Source organism: Mizuhopecten yessoensis, unplaced genomic scaffold (assembly GCF_002113885.1).
Source record: "Mizuhopecten yessoensis strain PY_sf001 unplaced genomic scaffold, ASM211388v2 scaffold2671, whole genome shotgun sequence".
In the NCBI taxonomy this organism is placed as follows: Eukaryota; Metazoa; Mollusca; class Bivalvia; order Pectinida; family Pectinidae; genus Mizuhopecten; species Mizuhopecten yessoensis.
The window spans coordinates 1,962,953-1,987,445 of NW_018404662.1; the positions used below are offsets into that span (position 1 = coordinate 1,962,953).

General features: G+C 34.7%; 1 protein-coding gene across 2 annotated transcripts in view; it reads left to right on the plus strand.

Moving 5' to 3' along the window:
* Nucleotides 1-24,493, plus strand: part of LOC110446313 (5-oxoprolinase-like) — a 114,736-nt gene that overhangs the window by 85,121 nt on the left and 5,122 nt on the right. Inside the window, exon 35 of one of the 2 annotated variants that reach the window (XM_021491398.1) lies at nt 16,629-16,675. The exons of the other annotated variant lie outside the window; for it this stretch is intronic. Coding sequence (XP_021347073.1) covers nt 16,629-16,675 — 47 coding nt within the window. The remainder of the gene's footprint in view (nt 1-16,628; nt 16,676-24,493) is intronic. 2 annotated transcript variants of the gene reach the window in all.

Genomic DNA, 24,493 nt, shown 5'->3' on the forward strand with positions numbered 1-24,493 from the left:
CAAAATTGGGTCCCCTTTGACCAAGGATACTCTAACTCCAGGCCAAATGTAGTCAAAATCCACTGAGCTGTTCGACTTCAGGACAAGTGGACACCAAGGATGAAGCTTACCAAGTTTAAAAAGATTCATTCCCCGGTTCTTAAGAAAATATCTTAAAGTTTACAGACGGGTGGTGACCTAAAAATAATTTACACATACCAGCATATAAACAGTTTCAAACATTGTGAAACATGATACATTTTTATATGCACTACCTCCATTGTTCAGGAAATGTCTCTTCACTGTGGGAGTTGTTCAGGTATCAAGGAAGAAGATGGTCTGCTGTCAAAAACCAGAAATCAGGTTGGCAAACTGGCACTTCATAACACTTCATGCTTACCAAACCAGACCTACAACAATTATGTCATTGAGATTTCAGTAATATTTGCTAAATGTTGTACATAATGCACATGAAAAAAAATGATAACGACTTAAAACTAGTATTATAAATTAACTTAAATCAAAGATATGTTTGATAATTGGTCAACAATATTGACATCCAATATCACTCAATAACCACTGTTCCCATGAACTATAGCTATAGATTTAGCATCTCCTATATGAGACAAGTTTTATTGTTACCTGACTCGCTATATGACATCTGCTACAAATGCATATGGGCAGGCCAGGGTTATGCACATTTTCCTCGAATGAGGCATACTTGATTGAATCAGATGTCATCATCTAATAACAGATAACAGTAGAAAATTTAAATCTTGATTTTTATGCGTATTTCAGGCGGTTAGTTTTAATTAGCTGATCACTGTATGCTGTTCTGAATATGAAATTTGCATCCACTTCTCAAATTTATCAAAATTAATTATGAAGCATGAACAGGAAAAAATGTACATATGGTTCCAAGGTATTTGAAATCCTTACTGTAAATATTGAGATAAAAATCATATAAAACATAAGGGTATTGCTACTTTTTTGGTAGTAGACTAATACCCTTATTTTTTATATGATTTTTATCTCAATTTACAGTCAGAATTTCAAACACTTGTGATTGGATACTTGATATCAAAGTTTTACTTTCTACACAACGTATTAAACGTGTTGCAACCTTCCAAGACCGACTTGTCCCTTTGCAAGCTATGACAGCACCAATATCAGTTCTGTATTTCAGACATGTATTTGTAACGAACCCCTGTGTGCAGGGTTAACATTTTGCCAGTTACCAAATACTTGTGGGATTTCGTTATGGCTACGGCATCCTAACTATAAATATGACGATTTTCTGCTACGATACAAACAATTTTGGCTCAAACCTAAATAGATTACAGTTCAATTGCTGTCATAATATAACCAAGACTTACCGCACTGTTGACTGCATTTTCAAAAATCTACTGCCACAATGAACCGGGTATGTTTCCGGTTTAAGGGAGCGAGCATTAATTTCCGCGAATTTCGTTGGCGATTTAAGCGCCGGCTGTTGTCTTAATGAGAACTAAAATTCTAGAATTCATTCTAGAATTTTAGTTCCTCATTAAGACGACAAGCGGCGCTCCAGTCATAAACGATGTCGAAATCGCGATCGGTAAAACTAGCATAGCATGGAATGAACACGCAATAGATTTGTAAACGAGTGAAACAATACAAATGAACATAGAATTAATACAAATGAACATAGAATTAGATTCAAAACCAGAAGTAACTAATTCTATAACTTATCAACTAGAGAAATAAAACAAATGTACATAGAATTAGATTCCAAACCAGAAGTAACTAATTCTATAACTTATCAACTAGGGAAATAATACAAATGTACATAGAATTAGATTCAAAACCAGAAGTAACTAATTCTATAAAAAAATAATTATGGCGGTGATCCCCTTCCATAGAATGGTTCATTTTCAGTTACTGGCCTTTACGTTTTTTGTAATCAGCAGCAAATTATCCCAACAATGGTATATAAAAGCCTAAGGTCATTGGACTAGCAGTGTGATGCCTCCATTAAGGCACGGGTAATGACCTTGGTATCAATTGCTCGTCATCATACCTGTCTTTGTTTGGTAGCACTACACCTGCTTGGCGTAGATTGGTTGATGGGTTGCTGACAGCACGTATGCTGAGAGAACAATATACTTTAACAGTTATCACCTGAACATTCCGTATTTACATTCTTTTGCAAAGGATATGAAAACGTAATATAAAGACATATTGTATATGTATTCAAAATGAAGCGATGATGATATTACCACAAATTAGTCCACACAAGCGGAGAGCAACAGTATATGGAGAAATACCAAATTAAAAGGAAATTCATTATTATCCCCACGCGTCACAAAAAAACCCTGAATATAATAGATAAATCGAATGAAAATAATCTTTCAAGTTTTAAGCTGGAGTAAGTGATTCATTGATGTGATAAAGGGAACTCGAATATTTTGCATCATTGCAACATGCAAATATTTGTGATACATGTGGTTTGTCTATAAAACAGATAAACGGGAAACATTTGATCTGTCTCAACATTGTCGACAGTGTTTTTATGTTTACACCTTAGCATGCATGTTTGACACTATAAGTTATATTCATACATAATAAACGTAATAGAATCACTACGAAGTAAGTTTGATTATTATAGTTATTCTCAAATATGGAACTTTATCTTCTTACTTTTGATACTGGAGAGAGCTAGTTTTGATTTTACTTGGAGTTAGCATAAGCCTTATCAAAGCTTTGAGCTGGTTCAACCTTCATCTAAAACATAACTGCATGACTATTAAAAACGTCTGCAACAACTTATATTGTGTGTGACAAAGGAGAAAGTGATTTCAGTCGGTCTAGATATACTGTTTACTAATTAAAGCCACGCCCCTACACTGCTATTAAGTTGCCCCCCTGGGGATGCAGACCTATATCCAAACTGTTGGGGCTCGTGCCTGATCCTTAAGGCTTGCCCCTCCCCTGGAAAGGATGGATGGTCTGAGGCCGCGTCAGCGGGATAGCTAATACAGACCAGGTCTGGTGAACCACAGATGAGGTCACGGGATACACCAGTAATGTACTTACCATCAGGCTTACTAAAACACATTGCAAACACATCTATGGTAGGGCTTAGTTAGCTTAATTTACATACGTTTACAAGTGGTACGATGCTATTTACACTATCTGGAGAGGAGTATGTAACTGCAAGTAAACATGAGCAAGAAAATTTGTCTTCAAGAGAAGTTGAAATTCCTTACTATTCCTAAATTAAACATATACTTTATTTGTTTTGTTTATGCTTTATTTTATTATTATTTATCGATGCTATGTTAAACGCAAATCTAAAATCAAAATTAAAATATCATACTTTGTTCAGCGTTTCTCTTTCTGGAATATGAAGCTCTCTTTATCTGTGTATTTTCCTAAGCGTGGAGCATCAATTGCATTCTTTTGTGATTATTAAATGATTTTGTGTATATGGCACCATGTAGTAGTAAGTTGACCATGGGGAATGAACGACTACCAGAATGTTAACTACGAATGGTATTCATTACTACTGCTGGATCAATTAATTCGCCCCATACTGTGGGGGAATCTGTCTCCATCAACATTTGTTTTGTACTGGAAAAACACCCTTCTACATCTCACTGGTAATATACCCCTACGTCTCAACGGTGATCTGCCTCCCGCGTCAGTGATTGTACCAATAGATGGTATACATTTTTGAGATATTACGAGTACACTTAGTAGGATACATAGTGAATTATTGGTGGTGTTAATTATTATTATTGTATGATATAAACTATTTCAAATAGTAACAAAATGTTCAAGTGGATTAACCACAGGCATTGCCTATTAGAACCCTTTTCAGATGGGACGACATCCATTTCAGCAATTCCTTACAGATTATGTATACAGAAAATGTAATATGTCCAGGCAGATAGAGACAAAAACCATTTAGCTGGGATATTATAACAAAGGTTAATAATTGAAATATCTTATTTTAATAGGCAGGGTTCAGTCTTTGGTTAGGGCTTGCTCGGAATATTATGATTGATTGAGCGAAAACTTAAGAAAAAACAAATGCAAGTTAATAAATACTGTTTGCAAATCTTATGGTCGGCATCACGATCTCATTGGGAATTATTGTTTTATTGTGTGACATAAATGTCAACATTTCAGTTAAGACTGTAAATGGACCTTGAGGTTTCCTTGCTTCTAACCCGGTTCCTATTTAAGAACAGGGAATTCCTTTGAGTTTACCTAGATTTACATGGCTGATGCCGATTAGTAGACTGTCATCCTTTCGGAACACCTTGATAATATACAAAGGTGTCCGTATGAATATCTCCAATGTATATATTTTGCCACATTTCATTGATTTCGAGTTCATATTACGTAGTGTTTACACTTCGATATTCTCTTGTTTCTTTGCTTTTTCAAATTATTTCCAAAATATATCGTCTCTATTTGTTCTGATTTATGAAATGTTCTCCAAGTTGCATCCTTTGTCTGACTTTAACACAGGTGCTTACGTAAAAATAGACAGTAACGATATTTCATACTGAAAATTAGGACTTTTTAAATTAACGACGTTTACCTCATTATCAAGATTGGAACTTCTCAAAACACCCTTTCCTTATATTTTCTGCACTGGGTTTGACCCTTAACAGCTTTAGTGCCCATACTTTACATCTGAACGTACATTCTGTAATGACAAGAAAAAAATATACTCTTAATATGTTGTCAACAGTAACACGTTTATTCCGTTAACAAGTTTGATTTAGAAATAATTATTTAATTTAATCTCGGTTATTTAACAAGAAAGGAAATTGATGAAATACATGTACTTCAACTAATTACTTGCATATCCACATGAAGTTACACATTTCAGTAAAGTGCAAATGTACTATAAACCATTAACGGGTTTTTCGCCCCTTTGTCGCTGCAATTATTTATCTTGGGTATTAAGCTTAATGCAGACAATTATATTTTAAGTCACAATCTGTTGGGATATACCTAACCACGTGACGACTTGATACTGCTATTAACTCATTCACCCCTGAAGACACATTTGAACTCTTCCAATTCAAAGGTTGGAATTGTTCATTATGAAATTTCAGGGGTGAATGGGTGAAGGTAATAAATATACTTTTAAAATGTGTAACGTTTTAACATGAAGTGAACAAAGCTTTCAACGTATAATCAAGACGAAGCTATTTGTCGACTCGCAATGTGATGTTTAATATTGTGCTAATAACTTTTACTGCCGCTGCACACGTAAGAAAGTACATTTCCACAGCGACCAGCATGAAATTAATTTTTTGTGTAATTAGACATTTACATCTGGCGGACGCGTGTGTCGTTACATACTTAGTGGCCATACCACCCCCTCGTGTGTTGCTTCTCAAAACAACAGACCCCCATCATTAACATGGCATCGCGTACACCTATAAACACTTTCGTTTTTGTTTTTTTTAAATTTAAAGTAAATATAAAAGAGAACTAAATTTCAACGTCTGTTCGATGGTCTGGATATTATCTTAGATGTTAATCAGTAGAATCAATGTTTATATCCAACTGTAGAGCTCACACGCGCCTGATGATTTTTCCAGGACCTGTTTAGAATGTAACAGTCACGTTGGGTCACGTGAGTTAGATACATTGGTGTGGTTATATATTTAATATCATTGAGGTCAAACGAATGGCCTTTGATTTAATAATCAATTTTTGTACGATTGGCAATGTTCCCATGGATTATTCTTTTATCCATCAAAATTTGTCTTGTTTCTTCCTCCTGAGATAGTAAAAATAACAGATGAACATATTTCTTTATCTTTTTGGGATGGTCACTCGATGTGAATCTTGAATAAGACCATTTCTGCCGTACGTGTTCCAAAAGATTTATCTCTCGTGTTGATGTTATTGTAAGGTTATATTCAATTATTGAAGTATATGTACAGACAATTTTAAGATATTTATGTAACTCCAAAATTATCTAAACTATGAAAGAACAATAGTAAACATTGGCCTTTATTGTTATGTACACTTGACAACTGAGGATTAAATAGTGTTAACATTAACTTGTATCCTTAACAACCGACGTTATCATTGGTCTTTATTGACATGTACACTTGACAACAGAGGATTAAATAGTGTTAACATTAACATGTATCCTTAACAACCGTCGTTATCATTGGTCTTTATTGATATGTACACTTGACAACAGAGGATTAAATAGTGTTAACATTAACTTGTATCCTTAACAACCGACGTTATCATTGGTCTTTATTGATATGTACACTTGACAACCGAGGATTAAATAGTGTTCACATTAACATGTATCCTTAACAACCGACGTTATCATTGGTCTTTATTGATATGTACACTTGACAACTGAGGATTAAATAGTGTTTACATTAACATGTTTCCTTAACAACCGACGTTATCATTGGTCTTTATTGACATGTACACTTGACAACCGAGGATTAAATAGTGTTCACATTAACATGTATCCTTAACAACCGACGTTATCATTGGTCTTTATTGATATGTACACTTGACAACTGAGGATTAAATAGTGTTTACATTAACATGTTTCCTTAACAACCGACGTTATCATTGGTCTTTATTGACATGTACACTTGACAACAGAGGATTAAATAGTGTTAACATTAACATGTATCCTTAACAACCGACGTTATCATTGGTCTTTATTGATATGTACACTTGACAACCGAGGATTAAATAGTGTTTACATTAACATGTATCCTTAACAACCGACGTTATCATTGGTCTTTATTGATATGTACACTTGACAACTGAGGATTAAATAGTGTTTACATTAACATGTTTCCTTAACAACCGACGTTATCATTGGTCTTTATTGACATGTACACTTGACAACTGAGGATTAAATAGTGTTTACATTAACATGTATCCTTAACAACCGACGTTATCATTGGTCTTTATTGACATGTACACTTGACAACAGAGGATTAAATAGTGTTTACATTAACATGTATCCTTCACAACCGACGTTATCATTGGTCTTTATTGACATGTACACTTGACAACAGAGGATTAAATAGTGTTTACATTAACATGTATCCTTAACAACCGACGTTATCATTTGCCTTTATTGTTATGCACACTTGACAACAGATAATTATATAGTGTTAACATTTACATGTATCCTTAACAACCCATGTTAACATTTGCCTTTATTGTTATGCACACTTGTCAACAGAGGATTATATAGTGTTAACATTAACTTGTATCCTTAACAACCGATGTTTAAGTTAGCATAACTATATTGACGTGTACACTTGACAACAGAGGATTACATAGTGTTAACACTAACTTGTATACTTTACAACCGATGTTTAAGTTAGCATAACTATATTGACGTGTACGTACAGTTAATAGTAAGGAGAACAAACATCATCACGGGAGGAGAAGGAGACAGATCTGTTGGAGGCAATTAATAGGGATGTTGTTATGTAAATGTAATCATAATTGATGCCAAGTCACGTTTAACAATTATATTATAATATGAAAAATGACTAGAAAATAGTAGTGCTGCTTAACTCACATTAATATTCTAGAGACAGATTTGAATAAGTAGCCAGAATGATTTAGTAAGTGCATATTTCAGATTAAGGTGATAAATTGGATTATTGCTGCAAAATAAGCATCGTTTGCAAAAATATCGGAATTATCATTTTACCCTCCAATTATTCCTGCTGTAAGATTTTCATTTTAAGTTTGGAAACCATTACAGAAACGTCTTTTCTAATGTTTAGTAAAAATGGAATAAATATATTATAATCTGGAGCAATGTTTGGTTTCAGCATCCCATCTCAATCTGATTTAATTATCTAATACTGGCCGTTTCGGAAATGCAGTCTTAGGGTTATGGTGCGTCTTTGTCGTACGTTGTAAACATTGATATGTTCTGGTGTCTAGAAACATCGTCGGTATGCCTTAATAGAGCAATATACATCTCTATAACGGGTAGGTTAATATGGCTTTGATTTATACCATGTGTTCAATGATAGATGTGTCATTTACTGAAATCGTGTAATATCGTTATATATACATAATTCTGCACGATTGTTATCTATAGGTGTGGTGATACACCAATAAAGTACTGTACATAAAGTAATTCTTTTATTATAAGCACAAAATCAAATTCCCGGATTTTGTTCTTACCATGTATCCGTAATGCTAAGTACTCCATACTGTGCTCACTCTAGACCAAAAACTCTTTTAGCAAAAGTTGCTAAAGGCACCTTATTTACGTCCAAATGAAACGATACAATGTCATTCTGTTTTAAGCATTAGGAAGTAAAAGAAAGGAATAATGAAACTGAACACCTCTATATAATGGCTTCAATCATTCTGAGGTTTAGACTGCATATCATCTGACTAAATTCAGGACAGTCAGTCAGTGTATCATAGTTTACAGCTATATGTATATTAGTATCAGACGTGTGGAAGCGAGCAAAATGTCACATGGATAATGTATTTAATTAAACAGTTTCAAATTGCAGTTCTCAAATTTTCATACCTTAAAATTCAAAAGTCTTTAATTATGTCAGAGTAAACCAAATCCAATGGTCAAATAAAATTACGTATCAATGCACATGATTATATATTTTAAATTTGCGACTAGTAAAAAAATAAATAAAAACTGACTAATAAAAATTAAAACAAATCCTGTTTTTAACAATACGCTTTACGTTTTCCTTGACAGTGTTCTTTTTTTTTAATCTTCAATCGTAAGTACAATGAAGGGTACAATGAAGGACACAAACTCATAAAAAGTTTGGCTTGTAGAAGTATTTACACAAACTCATATTTTTCACTGTAACTGGAGTAAATAATTGCCATTTCCAATATGAAATAGTATTTAGTTATTGATGGGGAACAGGTGAAAATGAATTGAGACTGGTCTTCTTTCAAAAATTGCCAATGTCAATATATTGGGATCTTTTAATTCATGTGACAATAGGAGCCCCGGCGGACGGTGCAAAACACAATATTCATATTCTATATTGGTCCGGACGTTACAATCGGGAACGTTCATAGTGTAGTTTTAATACGACTAAAATCGGGACAAGTTTAATCAAGATAGTCCTACATTTCAACAACTCGATAACTTGTTTATAAGTTGTCATTACGTATCTCGAGTGGCTGCCACCATGCCGACACTTTTCGATAGGCCTATGTACAGTTGTGCAGTCTACACTACAAATATCACATAAAATATCATTTAGATAAAGTTGTTCTATTGAAGAGTGGTGGAATTCAATAATTAAACAATTCCCATGTTAGTAACTTCCCTAATGACCTGTCACGGGAAAGTCTTTGGAATGACGGACGAAACCATTCTTCGGTTGTCTCGGTCACATATATGTTTGCATCGGAAAGATTTAGTAAGCGTTTTATTGGCTGAGACAACAGTCGCATTTTGGTCGGGATGTTGCTTTTGTTCATTTTCTGTCGATATCGATGTTATAAGACGACGGAGATGCACAATGTTTATTGAATTATCCAGGGCAAAAGGCTTTCGCATATATAGCGAAAGGGGTTTATTTCATTTCGTTATTAACGAAAAAGTGAATGGCTAGCGTGAGCACAGACGTAAGTAGATAAAGTTTATGCTAAGCACAAGAACAACTATTTAGATATTTTGGTGACCTATGCCTTAACTGTGTAAATATAGAAACAAATCAAAACTGAAACAAGAAATGATATCTTGTAGATCACATATACAGATGTTAACCAGACAGAAGTAAGTAGAAGCAGACTCTACTAGTACATGAGTAGGAGAACTTGAATTTGATCATACTAAAAATAAAGTTGAATAACACTTTCCAACATCTGGATGGTACGTATTTGTTTTATAGCTAGTTCTTTATACATTAAAATGTGTTTGATAAGATTCAACCTAGAGGCCGGTTTCATGGCTTTTCCAGGTGATATAGGTTAGGTTTTGTAAAGAGGTTTGTGAAACAGGTAAGAAGTATAATCTACTACCCGATGATGTTAAGACTTTATCGAGGTTTAATGTCCTGTGGGTTACAGTTTCCTAAGACAGATGTACTCCTACCTGGCTATGAAGGGTTAGCAAAAGGTCTGCTACCGACATATAACTTCCTGTTAATGTAGATATGTCCTATTATCAACCAAAGTCGAGAACATTGTTTAAATGAATAATGTTTGGCTGTGCTATGTCATTGTAATAAATTTGAATAAGATGAAAACTATTTTATTTGTGTTGTAAAATATATTTTGCATATATTCCCCGCACATCTGATCTTATAAATGCTAAACCAAACCATCGCTACTTAACCATTGTCAAACTTGTTTATTAGATGTGTTGATCACTCTAATGAAACATTTACATTGCTGTATATGTCGTTTTATATGAAGTAAATAGTCAACAATCTTGCACCTTGATTTTCAACGATTGATTAACAGTTATGTACAATGTATATATTTACGATATGTATAAAATGTTACGTAGGAATACTTGGTAACATTGAACAGACACAGCGTAGACTTTCCCCTGAACTCCATATGTGTAGAATGAGTAAGCAATGAACTAAACACACAAAGCCGGTACGATATTCTTAACATACCTCGTAAAAATGAAGAGGTATTTAAACTTGTTTTGTATCAAAGCTATTGACTAACAATCATATTAAAACCAAATGTGGGTGCTCAACATTCGCTAACGATTTCCTCATTTGTATCCGATTATCTACCCTATATGTTTACATTCATAATCACCACAGACGAAAATGATGCGTAAGTTCCTTCACGGCTTCTGAGAATTTGAGTGTCTGAGCGCAACTATTACTTCGTATAGAATATTGAAACATGTTCCATATGTGAAAGAAAGCAGGATTAAGCTATCGGTATACTAATTTGTGTTGATGTGACGAGATATGTGGCAGGATGTGTTAAAGTAATTATGTATTACATAGCTAACAGTCGACATAGTTTGGGAAAGACTTCCCGAGGGAAGGACATTTGTTTATGCATTGATGGATTCTTCCTGCAACTGCAGACGTATTACGCATTTCAAATATGTAAATATCTATATGGAAGAAAGTGCAATTTTCCCACGTTTTGTATAATTGACCTGAACTAATAAAAGTTGGTTAAGGATATTCCTTTATTTTATTTTGGAAATTAAATGAACCTTTACATACCTTACTGTTTGTCTGTTCGGACACCAGATATAAAATTGTATACAGACCAGAAACATCTATTACTATACTTGATCAAACGCACGTTATTTGATGTGTGCCTTGAGGTTTTGCTGACCTATATTTACTTGGCGGGTGTCGTCAATGGCGCAGAACACACGTACCCTTCCGGAACACCTCGTCTTATTCTCCTGGTACATGGGTCTCAATGTGAATCTTTCCTCTGTTCATATTTTGCTCTAGATTTATCGATATTGAATGCGATTATGTTTTTCTCGATGTTGTCTTGTTGTTTTGAACAGTGACTATACATACATATCACGTTAACTCATGAATCGACTCCATCCTAAAATACACAGTGACACTAATTATATGTAACTCAAACTGCATACTGCTTGTAAAACGCATTAAGTATGTTTCGTCTGTTCCGCCTGTAAATGTAAACACATCAAACCAGAAAATGTTTTAAACAATTTATTTTGATGTACATAATGACAAACATGTTATGCTAATTTCTTAATTGCGTCCATCTTCCGCATTCTGTTTTAAGGTAATCGTTCATGCTGTAATAGGCTACAGTGTTAACAGGTAACCTCGGAGCTAATCTTCTGTTTTTGTTGATGGAGCCTCCCCCCATAGAGGAAGTTGCTTGTCAGCAAAAGTCTAGATCGTGAGTTGTAGCCTTGCAGAGCTGACATTTATACAAACCAGAATATTCTCTCATTTCTCTTCAGCTAAGCAACGGGTGCTGACGGATTCAATCGCCATTGTGGATTAGGACTGCAGTGTTACATAACGGGGACAGACAATGTTACTGAATCACTCTTATCGTTAACAAACATTTACAAGTTTACTGTTGTATATAGGGGTGGTCCTGTTTGTAAAACATGCAAATGCTTGTGGAACTCTTTTTTATTGCAAACCTATTTAATCTTGCTATACTGATAAATGTATTTTTCGATTCATATGATGCAGTACCCTGTATCACTCGTACGGAATGGAGCATCACATAAACCGACCTTTTTGTTGTTACGTCATCGCTTGGTGTCCACTTATGACATTACTCATTGAAAATATTACATTTGATATTCTTGTTCCGTGACGTCGTCATTCCATTTACGACGACGTCGTTTTATCCGATGTTGCTGTACTTTGATATTTATCTACATTTTACAGAAATTAAAGCCTGCATATAAACAAATGTTGGTACATTAAAAGAGCAAACATACCTGTTCAACTGACGTCCGCAGTTAAGACTCTTTTCTAACGCGGACGTGCACTTTTTTTTGTGATTTCTGCTGTCGGTGATCTAACATTGTATAGCATCATTTTAACATTATGGTTTGGACAAGTTTATCAACACATATGTGGTATTGCTAATAAACTATATCGGAAGGAAAATCCAGTTTTATGTGTGTGATTTTGGAAGAAAAATTAAGTTTCCGATTTTTTTAATTGACTACACATTGCGCGGGATTTGTTTTAAATAGCAAACGTATAATATTACCACACTTTCACAAATAGAAATGAATGCCGTCTTGAAGGTTCCATTATGTCTCTCTTAAATTGGACCGCAAACGTAAGGTGATATCATGGTTGATCCTTTAATATAATACTTGATTACTAAATGTTTACAACTTAGCTACAGCTAGTACGATTATCCAACCAATTTCTTAACCGGATGATAGTGCAAAATATGTCTCATTCATTGTTTTATTGAATTAGGTTTAAATAAAGTGAAATGCGGTTTTTATTCCAGAAGTTGAATATTTAAGAAATGTCTTCCACCATTGATAAGCATGTTACCTGTGAAACTTACTTTTGGAAATATGCTAGTAAATACAGGCTGTGGTTAGGGGGTTATTAGGAGAACACTGATGATACTTGAGGAAGTAGACTTCTATACAGAGGACACAACAAAAGGAGTATCGTTATCATGAATAAAGTTAAACTAGAATGATACCGAACTTCAATCATGAACTGTCATAATATGTCATAATGTCCTAGGAGATTATAAATCTTAACTTAAGTCTGATGCGTCATCTGATCTGGTCAATTTTGTTTTCGAAAGCAGATACATGTATTAACCCGGCTGTAAAACATCAGCGTTAATATGAACCAGTTATGGAGTACTTATTCTGGAATAAATATGTAGCACATGACTATCCTATTTGTAAAACTTCGTCTAATGTACTTCAATTATTTTAACGAGATTGAAAATGGGTTTTGCAGTAAAAACAAAGGATAAACCTCCGTATCAATACACAACAATGTACACGATTTATGTTTTACCATTAACAGTTTCGTGAATAAATGTGAACGGAACAGTAGAACGCCAGCTCGTTGCTAAAGATAAGGACACATATAGAGAATCTTACATCTGTATGCATTAGGGTGGTCTAATGTGTAGAATCGGAATCACCTCGATGCTAAAATGTCACAGCAGGTAACACAGCCATGCTTTTGTCCCAGAAGACGACACTTCGGGATAGGGAGCATTTGTCTTCTACTTATTCCAAAAATACTTCTATGGGGTATGCGTAGAAATATGTGATTTTGTCAGGTTTTAATTAAAAAGACAGCAAATGCATTTACCAAATCGGTTTACTCTGGGCGGCACCATTATATATCTATTCGCACACATTAGTAAAGCTCAGAGAGCAGTGTATAGTATTTGCAGACTTGAGGGTGGTCCGATACACGGAAAAAGAAAACAAACATGCCGGATTTCTTCACTTTTTCTGCAGCAAAATGATAAAAAAATGAACAGATATTAAATCAGAGAGATTACAGTTGAATTGACGTATAGGTTGTACGTTACGTTAAAGCTGTCGACTCCCGATGTTGTCTGAGAGAGGGGCATATGATATGGGAATGCTGCCGGAAAACAGGCTGATACTACATGCTTGTTGCTTATCTTACGATTTTGGTTAATGCTTATTGCATATCGGGTTTTATATGAAACCTGAACATATCTATCATAAACAACCTGTTCTAATAATCATATTGGTAATAGGTTCCTGTATGTAATTTGTATAAACACATTCGTGATGTATACATATTCTGGTGTCAGCGACCAGTATTTATGAGGTGTATTATCGTAGATAATTGATACATATACCGTACTGTCAGTTGCTCTTGACAAGTCTATGTTCGTTAGAGGCAATGGGTAACTTAAAATGAAAATACAGATATTATTTAGCAGTATATGAAATACTGGTATCGTAATAGCAGAAAAGGAAAACAGACAATTAGTTGTCTTTTGAGACCAAACTGTGCTAAAAGTAATATCCTTAGGTAAAATTTAAGTTTGTCAGAAGTAATTCAATACTGCTCTTAGGCATGGATTATCAATCAGGAAAAAACTACTCTTGAATGTACTGGCTTTAATCCAATAGACAAACAACATCATGTAAATCCGTTCCTAACGCAAGGGACGCATGCCTCCTACAGCTGGAGAATCTGTTAACAGTGGTATGTATTGTCATCCATCAGATTGTCTGGATTGGCAGTAATCTTTGTATTCTCCGTTTATACCACATCTTAACAAAAACTCGAAATCCACATACTCCACGCCCAAAAATTTGGACGTCTGTGATGTAACAGTAATGTTTTTACCAGACGCACGGATTATCTTAAATATAAAAAATGGGACATTAAATTATATTATGTAACCTCAATGGTATACGCACATATGGAACAAATATGCTGGGGGGTTTTCTACCCCACCTCTCTTCCTGTGCCCGCCTTCACTGACTTTTTCTCTCAACAGGTCATATATTCAGATTGAAAAGATTGAAAGTTATCCTTAAAAATGCATTGGATCTTACTTTTATTCCCACAATATATATATATATATATAGAATAAAAACAAAACTTTCCAGATCGTCCGCTAGGCCTTTCTGCCTTCTAGGGCTTCTTCAGGCGGATTGATGTTTATTTATCACCGTTGGTTACATGACGTCATCAATATTTATATAGTCAACAATTTTAGTGACGTCATAAATAAACAAGCATAGTGACGTTACAAACAATACCAAGACAAAGAAAAAATCTACATACAATACATTGCAAAAATCATTGTGCATTCAGGCTGGGTTTGAGGACTTTTATAAACATATTTTCTTTAATTTCTCTTGCAACTACATCGTCGCTATTCAGTTTGTAAATAGGTAACACATGAAAATCATCTTTAGAACATCGATGCATATGTTTGCTAACTTTTAAAAATCTTAGTTCATTGTCCTTCATTTGTTGTCTATGTACATTCATTCGTATTCTCAATTCACATCCGGTCTGTCCGATATAAAATTCACCACATTGTTTACATATTAAAGAGTAAATAACATTCTTAGAATTACAGTTAATGTCTGATCTAATTTCTATTTTGGAACCATTTGCAAAAACGTAGTCTTTACATTCAATGATAATCTTACATGTACCACACCTTGGTTTCTTACATTTTTTTACACCAGTGACAACATTTGTGGTATTCATATCAAATTTGGATGTACATAGTAAACGTTTTAAGCTTTTAGGTTGTCTTTTACAGTTTATAATCTTCTTCTTATCAAAAATACACTTCATGTTCTCACTGTTTTTCATAAAATTTACAAAATGTTTAACGACAGGAAACATATTACAATTATTTGGATTGTAAGTAGTAACAAATGGTATGATATCAGCATCTTTGGTGTTAGCTCTTTCTAAATTAACACTGACAGGGCCTTTCTCTTTAGCTCTTTGTATGGCGTTTAGTACCACTTCAGCAGGATAACGTTTGCTTTTAAGATAAAGTTTCAAATCGTCCAATCTATCTTCTAATATTTTTTTATCGCTAACAACCGTGACTAATTTCGATGCTAAACCATATGGAATGTTAAGCTTAGTGTGTTTAGCATGATTTGAAAAGAAATCCAAATAATTGTGAGAATCTGTAGGTTTACAATATATATCGCTAACAATATTTTGTCCTTTAATTTCTACAAAAATATCCAAGAAAGGTATTCCTTTTTCACTTAACTCCATTGTGTAATTCAAATCGGGATGCAAGGCATTTAGCATATTGAAAAATTCCAGAAGATTCTCACCTGGAGGCCAAATAATAAAGCAATCATCTAGAAATCTCAAAAAGTTGTCTTTAAAATAATTTGCAAAAGTAACACTAAATGTGTTTTTAACATTTGTATAAAGTTTATCTTCTAAATACCCAAGGACAAGCGTCGCATAGGTAGGGGCCACCTTTGTTCCCATTGCAGTACCTTTACACTGTTGGTAAAAATTACCATTAAAACAAAACGTATTGTTTTCCAATACAATTTTTAATGCTTCAACAATGAATTGTTTATCAAATCTAGAATCTACTTTTCCAGGACATTTATTCAACTAATAGCTAATGGCCTCAATTCCCAAATTATGTGGATTTTGAAATTGCAGGATCCGGAAATTGCAGTATCCGTTCCCTCGTGGTTGGTGGACTGTCAGTAAGTCATTTTCATAAAATAGTCAATAGAAATTCCCTCTGACACAGATGCAGAGACTATGAATTATATTACGAATCTTGTGAGAAAGCATAGAGAAAATTTTAAAGATAAGGAAATAGAATATCTTACAGACTTTGTATATCGCTCAAGTTATTTTTATGGTCTTCCAAAGATACACAAAAGTGAATTAATTTCAAAAGCTATCAAAGAGCAAGGTGCTGATTACATTTGCCTAAAATCTCCCAACGATCTTAAATTCAGACCTATAGTTGGTGGTCCGGAAAGCGTTACTCAACGTTTAAGTCATTTTTTAGACTTGCTTCTGAAACCTCTATGTACGGAGGTAAAGAGTTTGATACGTGACGATATAGATTTTTTGTCTCATTTGCCGAATCAAGTTAAGGAGGATTGTAAACTTGTAACTTTTGATGTAATAAGCTTGTATACAAATATTCCACATAATTTGGGAATTGAGGCCATTAGCTATTGGTTGAATAAATGTCCTGGAAAAGTAGATTCTAGATTTGATAAACAATTCATTGTTGAAGCATTAAAAATTGTATTGGAAAACAATACGTTTTGTTTTAATGGTAATTTTTACCAACAGTGTAAAGGTACTGCAATGGGAACAAAGGTGGCCCCTACCTATGCGACGCTTGTCCTTGGGTATTTAGAAGATAAACTTTATACAAATGTTAAAAACACATTTAGTGTTACTTTTGCAAATTATTTTAAAGACAACTTTTTGAGATTTCTAGATGATTGCTTTATTATTTGGCCTCCAGGTGAGAATCTTCTGGAATTTTTCAATATGCTAAATGCCTTGCATCCCGATTTGAATTACACAATGGAGTTAAGTGAAAAAGGAATACCTTTCTTGGATATTTTTGTAGAAATTAAAGGACAAAATATTGTTAGCGATATATATTGTAAACCTACAGATTCTCACAATTATTTGGATTTCTTTTCAAATCATGCTAAACACACTAAGCTTAACATTCCATATGGTTTAGCATCGAAATTAGTCACGGTTGTTAGCGATAAAAAAATATTAGAAGATAGATTGGACGATTTGAAACTTTATCTTAAAAGCAAACGTTATCCTGCTGAAGTGGTACTAAACGCCATACAAAGAGCTAAAGAGAAAGGCCCTGTCAGTGTTAATTTAGAAAGAGCTAACACCAAAGATGCTGATATCATACCATTTGTTACTACTTACAATCCAAATAATTGTAATATGTTTCCTGTCGTTAAACATTTTGTAAATTTTATGAAAAACAGTGAGAACATGAAGTGTATTTTTGATAAGAAGAAGATTATAAACTGTAAAAGACAACCTAAAAGCTTAAAACGTTTACTATGTACATCCAAATTTGATATGAATACCACAAATGTTGTCACTGGTGTAAAAAAATGTAAGAAACCAAGGTGTGGTACATGTAAGATTATCATTGAATGTAAAGACTACGTTTTTGCAAATGGTTCCAAAATAGAAATTAGATCAGACATTAACTGTAATTCTAAGAATGTTATTTACTCTTTAATATGTAAACAATGTGGTGAATTTTATATCGGACAGACCGGATGTGAATTGAGAATACGAATGAATGTACATAGACAACAAATGAAGGACAATGAACTAAGATTTTTTAAAGTTAGCAAACATATGCATCGATGTTCTAAAGATGATTTTCATGTGTTACCTATTTACAAACTGAATAGCGACGATGTAGTTGCAAGAGAAATTAAAGAAAATATGTTTATAAAAGTCCTCAAACCCAGCCTGAATGCACAATGATTTTTGCAATGTATTGTATGTAGATGTTTTCTTTGTCTTGGTATTGTTTGTAACGTCACTATGCTTGTTTATTTATGACGTCACTTAAATTGTTGACTATACAAATATTGATGACGTCATGTAACCAACGGTGATGAATAAACATCAATCCGCCTGAAGAAGCCCTAGAAGGCAGAAAGGCCTAGCGGACGATCTGGAAATTTTTGTTTTTATTCTATATTTTCCTTCGCAAGGACTTATACATGTATATATAGAAAAAATAAGATTAACGTCGGTCGTTAATCTTATTTTTTCTATATTTACGTTCTTCACATGGACATTTAATCCCTTTTTATTATATATATATATATATATATATAAAAATGCCTAACGAAACGTGATCTGGTTTTACTTGTGACGCCGTTAGAAAGTAATATAAAAGATTAAATCGGATATAGAGAAACTAATCAGGATGTAGAATACCCAAATTTAGCAAACCAAATGAAGAAATGATATTATACATGTTCTCTGCTACACACATTTAGTTGTGTGTGTATTGCTGTGCAAGGACAGATGGATAAAAGCCAGCTGACCTGGGTATCTGTACGTTTGTATTTTACTCTGTAATTTTGTATACTTTGTTGAAATGTTTGGTGTACATCTGTCAGTACTGAAGCTATTGCCGTACGCGCGCCCTCGGACAGCTCCTTCGGTCTGACAATACTCAGACATCCGATCAAAGACAGTGTCTAGTAATTGTAAGGAAATTGAAATTGTTTCCTGAGCACGTTTTATTCTCCCTCCAACAAACAATAACGAGGTACAAAATTGTCTGCTTTTTCTCAACATCTAGCAACACACCATTACCATACCGTGGACAAAAAAGATCTGAAACCTTTCCGAAATAAAAATGACCCGGTGTGCGTGAGGATTTCATTGAAGCGCATTCACAGCCCATTTGATGTAGATTCGCATCTGCCACTGCTAACCGGAATGTCTTTCCGGAATTTCTCTACCAACATACAGTGTCAAAGGGGCATCTTATTTATTTCTACAAAGTGTGTGGAAATGCTTTATTGTTTCACAATTTTGCCAATGGCAGGATAAGGTTAGTGGTAGATTACAGTACGGAGGTGATCTTTATAGCAACAAAAACATGCCCATTAATTTCTATATTTAAATATAATTCATTGCATTGTGGGAATGTTTGGGATACTTGCAACAGCTTTGGTGAACTAGGAGAGTAAGTTAAAGGAAGACACAAAGGGAAAACAATATATAATAGGAACTTTAAACATTGATATCTACACCATTATTGTAATCAGCATAGAAGCAAACATTCACTTTACAAATAAACAAGAATGAATGAAAATTCATTTCCTTTAAATGATATGCCAAAATATGTTGTTTATACAAAAATCTATGCATATACATGTAGTCAATTTCACACCAAGGAGATTTAATCGACCGTAAATAATCCACTTTTTCGTGCAGGGGAGAATTGTTTTAAACTTTAAAGTGCAGATCCACTATGGAAGATCCAGCCTCCCGCAAACGTTTCCTGTGTTAAATTGTGTTTTCAGTTTTTTGCCTTCATTTGTTTGGCTTTTTTGCTAAACGAACATATTTCATATCATTCGTTCTGGAATATGTGGTTATGCTTTGGGTTTCACAACGAGGCCGTATGGTATGCTTTAAACCTTTTTAGTGTGAAATCTTACAGGGCACCTGGAACCAATCCCTCTCATCGATAATCGGTTTTCGTCGAGGATAAAATTAAAAGAACACGTTAAAACATCAATATGAAGATAAACCACATAGGAACCTCTGCATCATTATTGTATACATAACAGGTTTGGCTGCACTCAAGCTTATGTTTCTATGCTTACCGCCCGATAAATATATACATGTAGCTGTTCTCTGGTCGCACTGGTAGTAAATATAACGTCATCGAATATTCTGGGAACTTGTGTCCACAAAGTAGGAACATACCATGATAAAAGGGCCTTTTCCATTAAATGTGTTCCCTCTCCTGACATGGTATCTGTTTTCATCCCGTTTCTTACAGCTACTACGACATTTCCAGATCTTTTGAGATAAGTTCGACATTTTTATAAGGTCCACGTGGGTAGGTGGTTGTCTCGCGATGACAGGCAACCTGTGACTTCCGGTTAGCACGTCCATAAATGTTGTTTTGAGGCACATTACGTCCTGTTAAACAACATCAATGTGGGTGTTTTCTGTCAAGAGTGTCACCACTCGGCGTCTATATAATTATTACTTACTTCACTATTCCGTTGGCCGGCTGTAATTCGAACATGTGTGTGTTTCGATCCTGGCTTGAATGCATTTTGAGAAGAAAGGTGCGGATTATCTTCTACCGGATTAAGCCAAAATTGAAATGGATAACTATATTTTACAGTTTTCACCAAAGACCGAAACATGTTGTTTTTTTCATTTCGTACATGTGCTTTTTTTTTGCAATTATGTAGAACTAAAGGATTAACATTAAGATGTATCACTTTATTTTTTAACACATGTAAACCCTGTTTAGTGAACTAGATATTCAAGTTTCGTTTATAAATTGTTCGAAGCGATGCTGGTGGACACAATGTTGAAAATGGTTAGTATGGGATGTATCTCGTTATAACGTAGCAGTATTTGCCCCAATATTGTACTTTCATTGTATTTTCCGATGGATTTGGTTTGGATTGTCTTATTTCTATTTTGGTTTTTCATTTTGGTTGTGAATTTGCCATCGTTGACAGTATGGTGTAATTTGTCTGTAGTGAGTTGATGCCAGGCTTATTTTTGTTTGTTTGGTGATGCTCCGATGTATGTTTTCTTTGTGTGGTGTATTTTGTCCCTTTGCGTTGACACCGTTGAATATTTTGTGTGTGTTAACGCTTTCGAATATAGTGTATTTATGTATTGGTGTTGACGTTTTGGTATATCTGTTGCTCTAAATTACACAATGTAGGTACTAAGAACCGCACACCAGGTACGGACAAAATCCGATGCTTCTGCCGTTCAGAAGTTAATTACTAAAAGCCTTTTTTTGTTTCCAAATGGGGAAGTATTTTGCAAAATTTTACAAATGGGGGAGCTGACCCCCCCTCCCCCCCCCCCCCCCCCCCCCCCGGGGGGGGCTGAGGGGCGAGGCCAAAAGAGGGCAATTGGCATATTGCTATAAACGACTTCTTCTGTAGAAATAAGCCATGGATATCGACCATATTTGGTCGGAAGCATTCATGGGAGGTAGGGATGCAAAATTGTACAAATGTTGTTGCTGACCCCCCTGGCTAAGGGGTGAGATCAAAACAAGTTTATTACTTGGAAATGGTTGAGATCCCCACCGTAAAACCATATATACAATTGCTGAGTATAAAGAGAAGAATGCACAGTTGCTTCCAGGATGGCTCTAGGGTCTGGCCCCACCCTTGGAGACATAGTCCCTTGGTCATAACTTTGAAACGGTTGAGATCCCCTCCCCAAAACTATATATACAAATGCTGGGCATAAAGAGACGAATGCAGTCATGATATTAGAATAGACCAGCGGGTCTGACCGAACCCCTAGGGGCCTAGTTTTTTAGTCACAGCTTGGAAACAGTTGAGATCCCCACCCAAAAACCATATATACAATTGCTGAGTATAAAGAAATGAATGCACATATGCTTCTAGGATGGCCTTGGGGTCTGCCCCCGCCTTGGAGACTTAACCCCTGGGTCATAACTTCAAAATGGTTAAGATCCCCACCCCAAAACTATATATACAATTGTTGGGCATAAAGAGACTAATGCAGTCATGATATTAGAATGGATCGCAGGGTCTGCCTCGCCTTTGCAGACTTAACCCCTGGGTCATAACTTTGAAACGGTTGAGATCCCCACCCCAAAACTATAAATACAAATGCTGGGCAAAAAGAGACGAATGCAGTCATGATATTAGAATTGATCCTGACCTATGGACCTAGTTTCCGAGTCACAGCTTGGAAACAGTTGAGATTCCCACCCCATAAGCATATATAAAATTGCTGGGCATGAAAATTTAATACAGATATGCTACAAGGATTCGCCTTGGGGTCTGGCATATTCCATTGGATCTCATTTGGAGAATATTTTGCCATGATTGCTTAGATATCCAGGTGAGCGATACAGGCCCTCTGGGCCTCTTGTTTAATTTTGCCAATATGAATGATCAATATAATAGCTTCCTATCCAAGAGCGTTAGACATGGGACAGATATTATTCGGCATATACATCCTTTCTCGTGCATTTTTATGCCAACTACTTTATTCTTGCATCGTAACGGAATGTCAAAATTACATCAATCATTATAGTGGTTAGTCCATATTTTCACGGACAGTTGTAACGACAACTGTTTCACTCTTATTATCTTCTGGAAGCATTTCATTCGGAAAGACCTTTGACTGCAGCCTTTATAACACAGGCCTAATGACTTTTTGTGCACCCGCCTTTATATGAGTTTGCATAACAGCTAATTATCATGAGAATCGTCTTTTTTCCCAGAGAAGTTAATTCGCCTTATTTGTTACCAGTTACGTTAAAAGGTTGGTAAATTAGTATTTGTATCAAACCTGGTTGATTGGCCTGGGAAACGAGGGTTTTTATTTTGTAAAATCTTCACACGTATATTTGTGCAGAATTTTGAAACTTTTCATGCAAATGGATGTTCCGAATTATGTGGAAATATGAAGTTATTTGAGTGCTGAGTTGTAATCACTTGTTTAGCAACATTTAGTGTTTAATGAAAAAAATCGAAGCTTTCAATTTGAATATAATAAAAGAAGTGCTTTATTTCAAAAGTGTTATACATGTATTAAACTGATATAAGGGCGTGTCACTTTATAGTATTTTCGCAATATTAATCAATAAGTTCAATTCCCGAATATTAATCAATGAATTTTGTCAAAACCCTTTAGGCTGTATGCTGCAATGATACATCTAATAAAATGGAGTTGCAATATAAGTTATAAGAAGCATACATATAAAATTATATACGTAAAGTCAGGATGAAATTATAAAAAAAACAGCCATAGAATATGATATTGAATCCTTATGGACAAATGGGGGAATAAAAATCGACAGTCCAGATTTTGAAAAAAATAATTGTATTAAATCATGATTGTTTTACTAATTGTCGTTGATAAGACGATGTTAAGCAATTTTGCCGGGTAACACATCTGATAGACTACAAAAGAGAGGGCGAGTCTAAGCTGCGTGATGGCGAAACTAATCCATATCGGTTTTCAAAGGGAAATATGTTCCTCATTACCAAACACTTGATTGATACAGATTTAATCCAGACACTTGTGGTTTATATGTGTCTTTGATAGTGTATAGGCTGCTTTAGGGTTTAAAGAAGATTCTACCGTCGTGAAGCATGTTAAATTGTACATTATTGCTGGACATTAAAACTTTTTCTTTCACGTATATATAGCATTTCAAATGGGGAATGGTTTCTTAATATCATGTTAAGATGTGGCAAAAACTCCGAGAAAAGAATCCATTACCGCTACACTTTTTTAAAAGATGAGTAAAGCTAACGGTTTAAAACCGCCTGTTTTAAAGGAGGAAGTGATGTTATTACCTGTTGGGTCGTCTGTTTTGCGAGGCATTTGCCAGAAAAACACGTGCATCTATCTTTTATGAGCAGGTGGATGTGTAATGAGGATTGCCAGCTAGATACCGATACAGAGAACACCCTTGATATCGTTCATCATAACATATTAATTCATTACAGATGGATTTTTCATTAGGCTTGATTCACGATGTTAAACAGTTTTACAGAGTCTGACGTCACTCATACCACTGATTAATAGTCTACAACAGTGGTCAGATAAGGGATGTCCTAGTACATCTTGAAATTAGTGTTTTCCATACACTTGACGTTCATCAATGCAAGTGCATGTGTGTTGTTGATTATTGTACACCGAAGAAAATTTTAAGCATAGTTCACCGGACATATGTTTTTCGATTAACATCATACGGCGATTATATTACTTCATATTTTAATTAC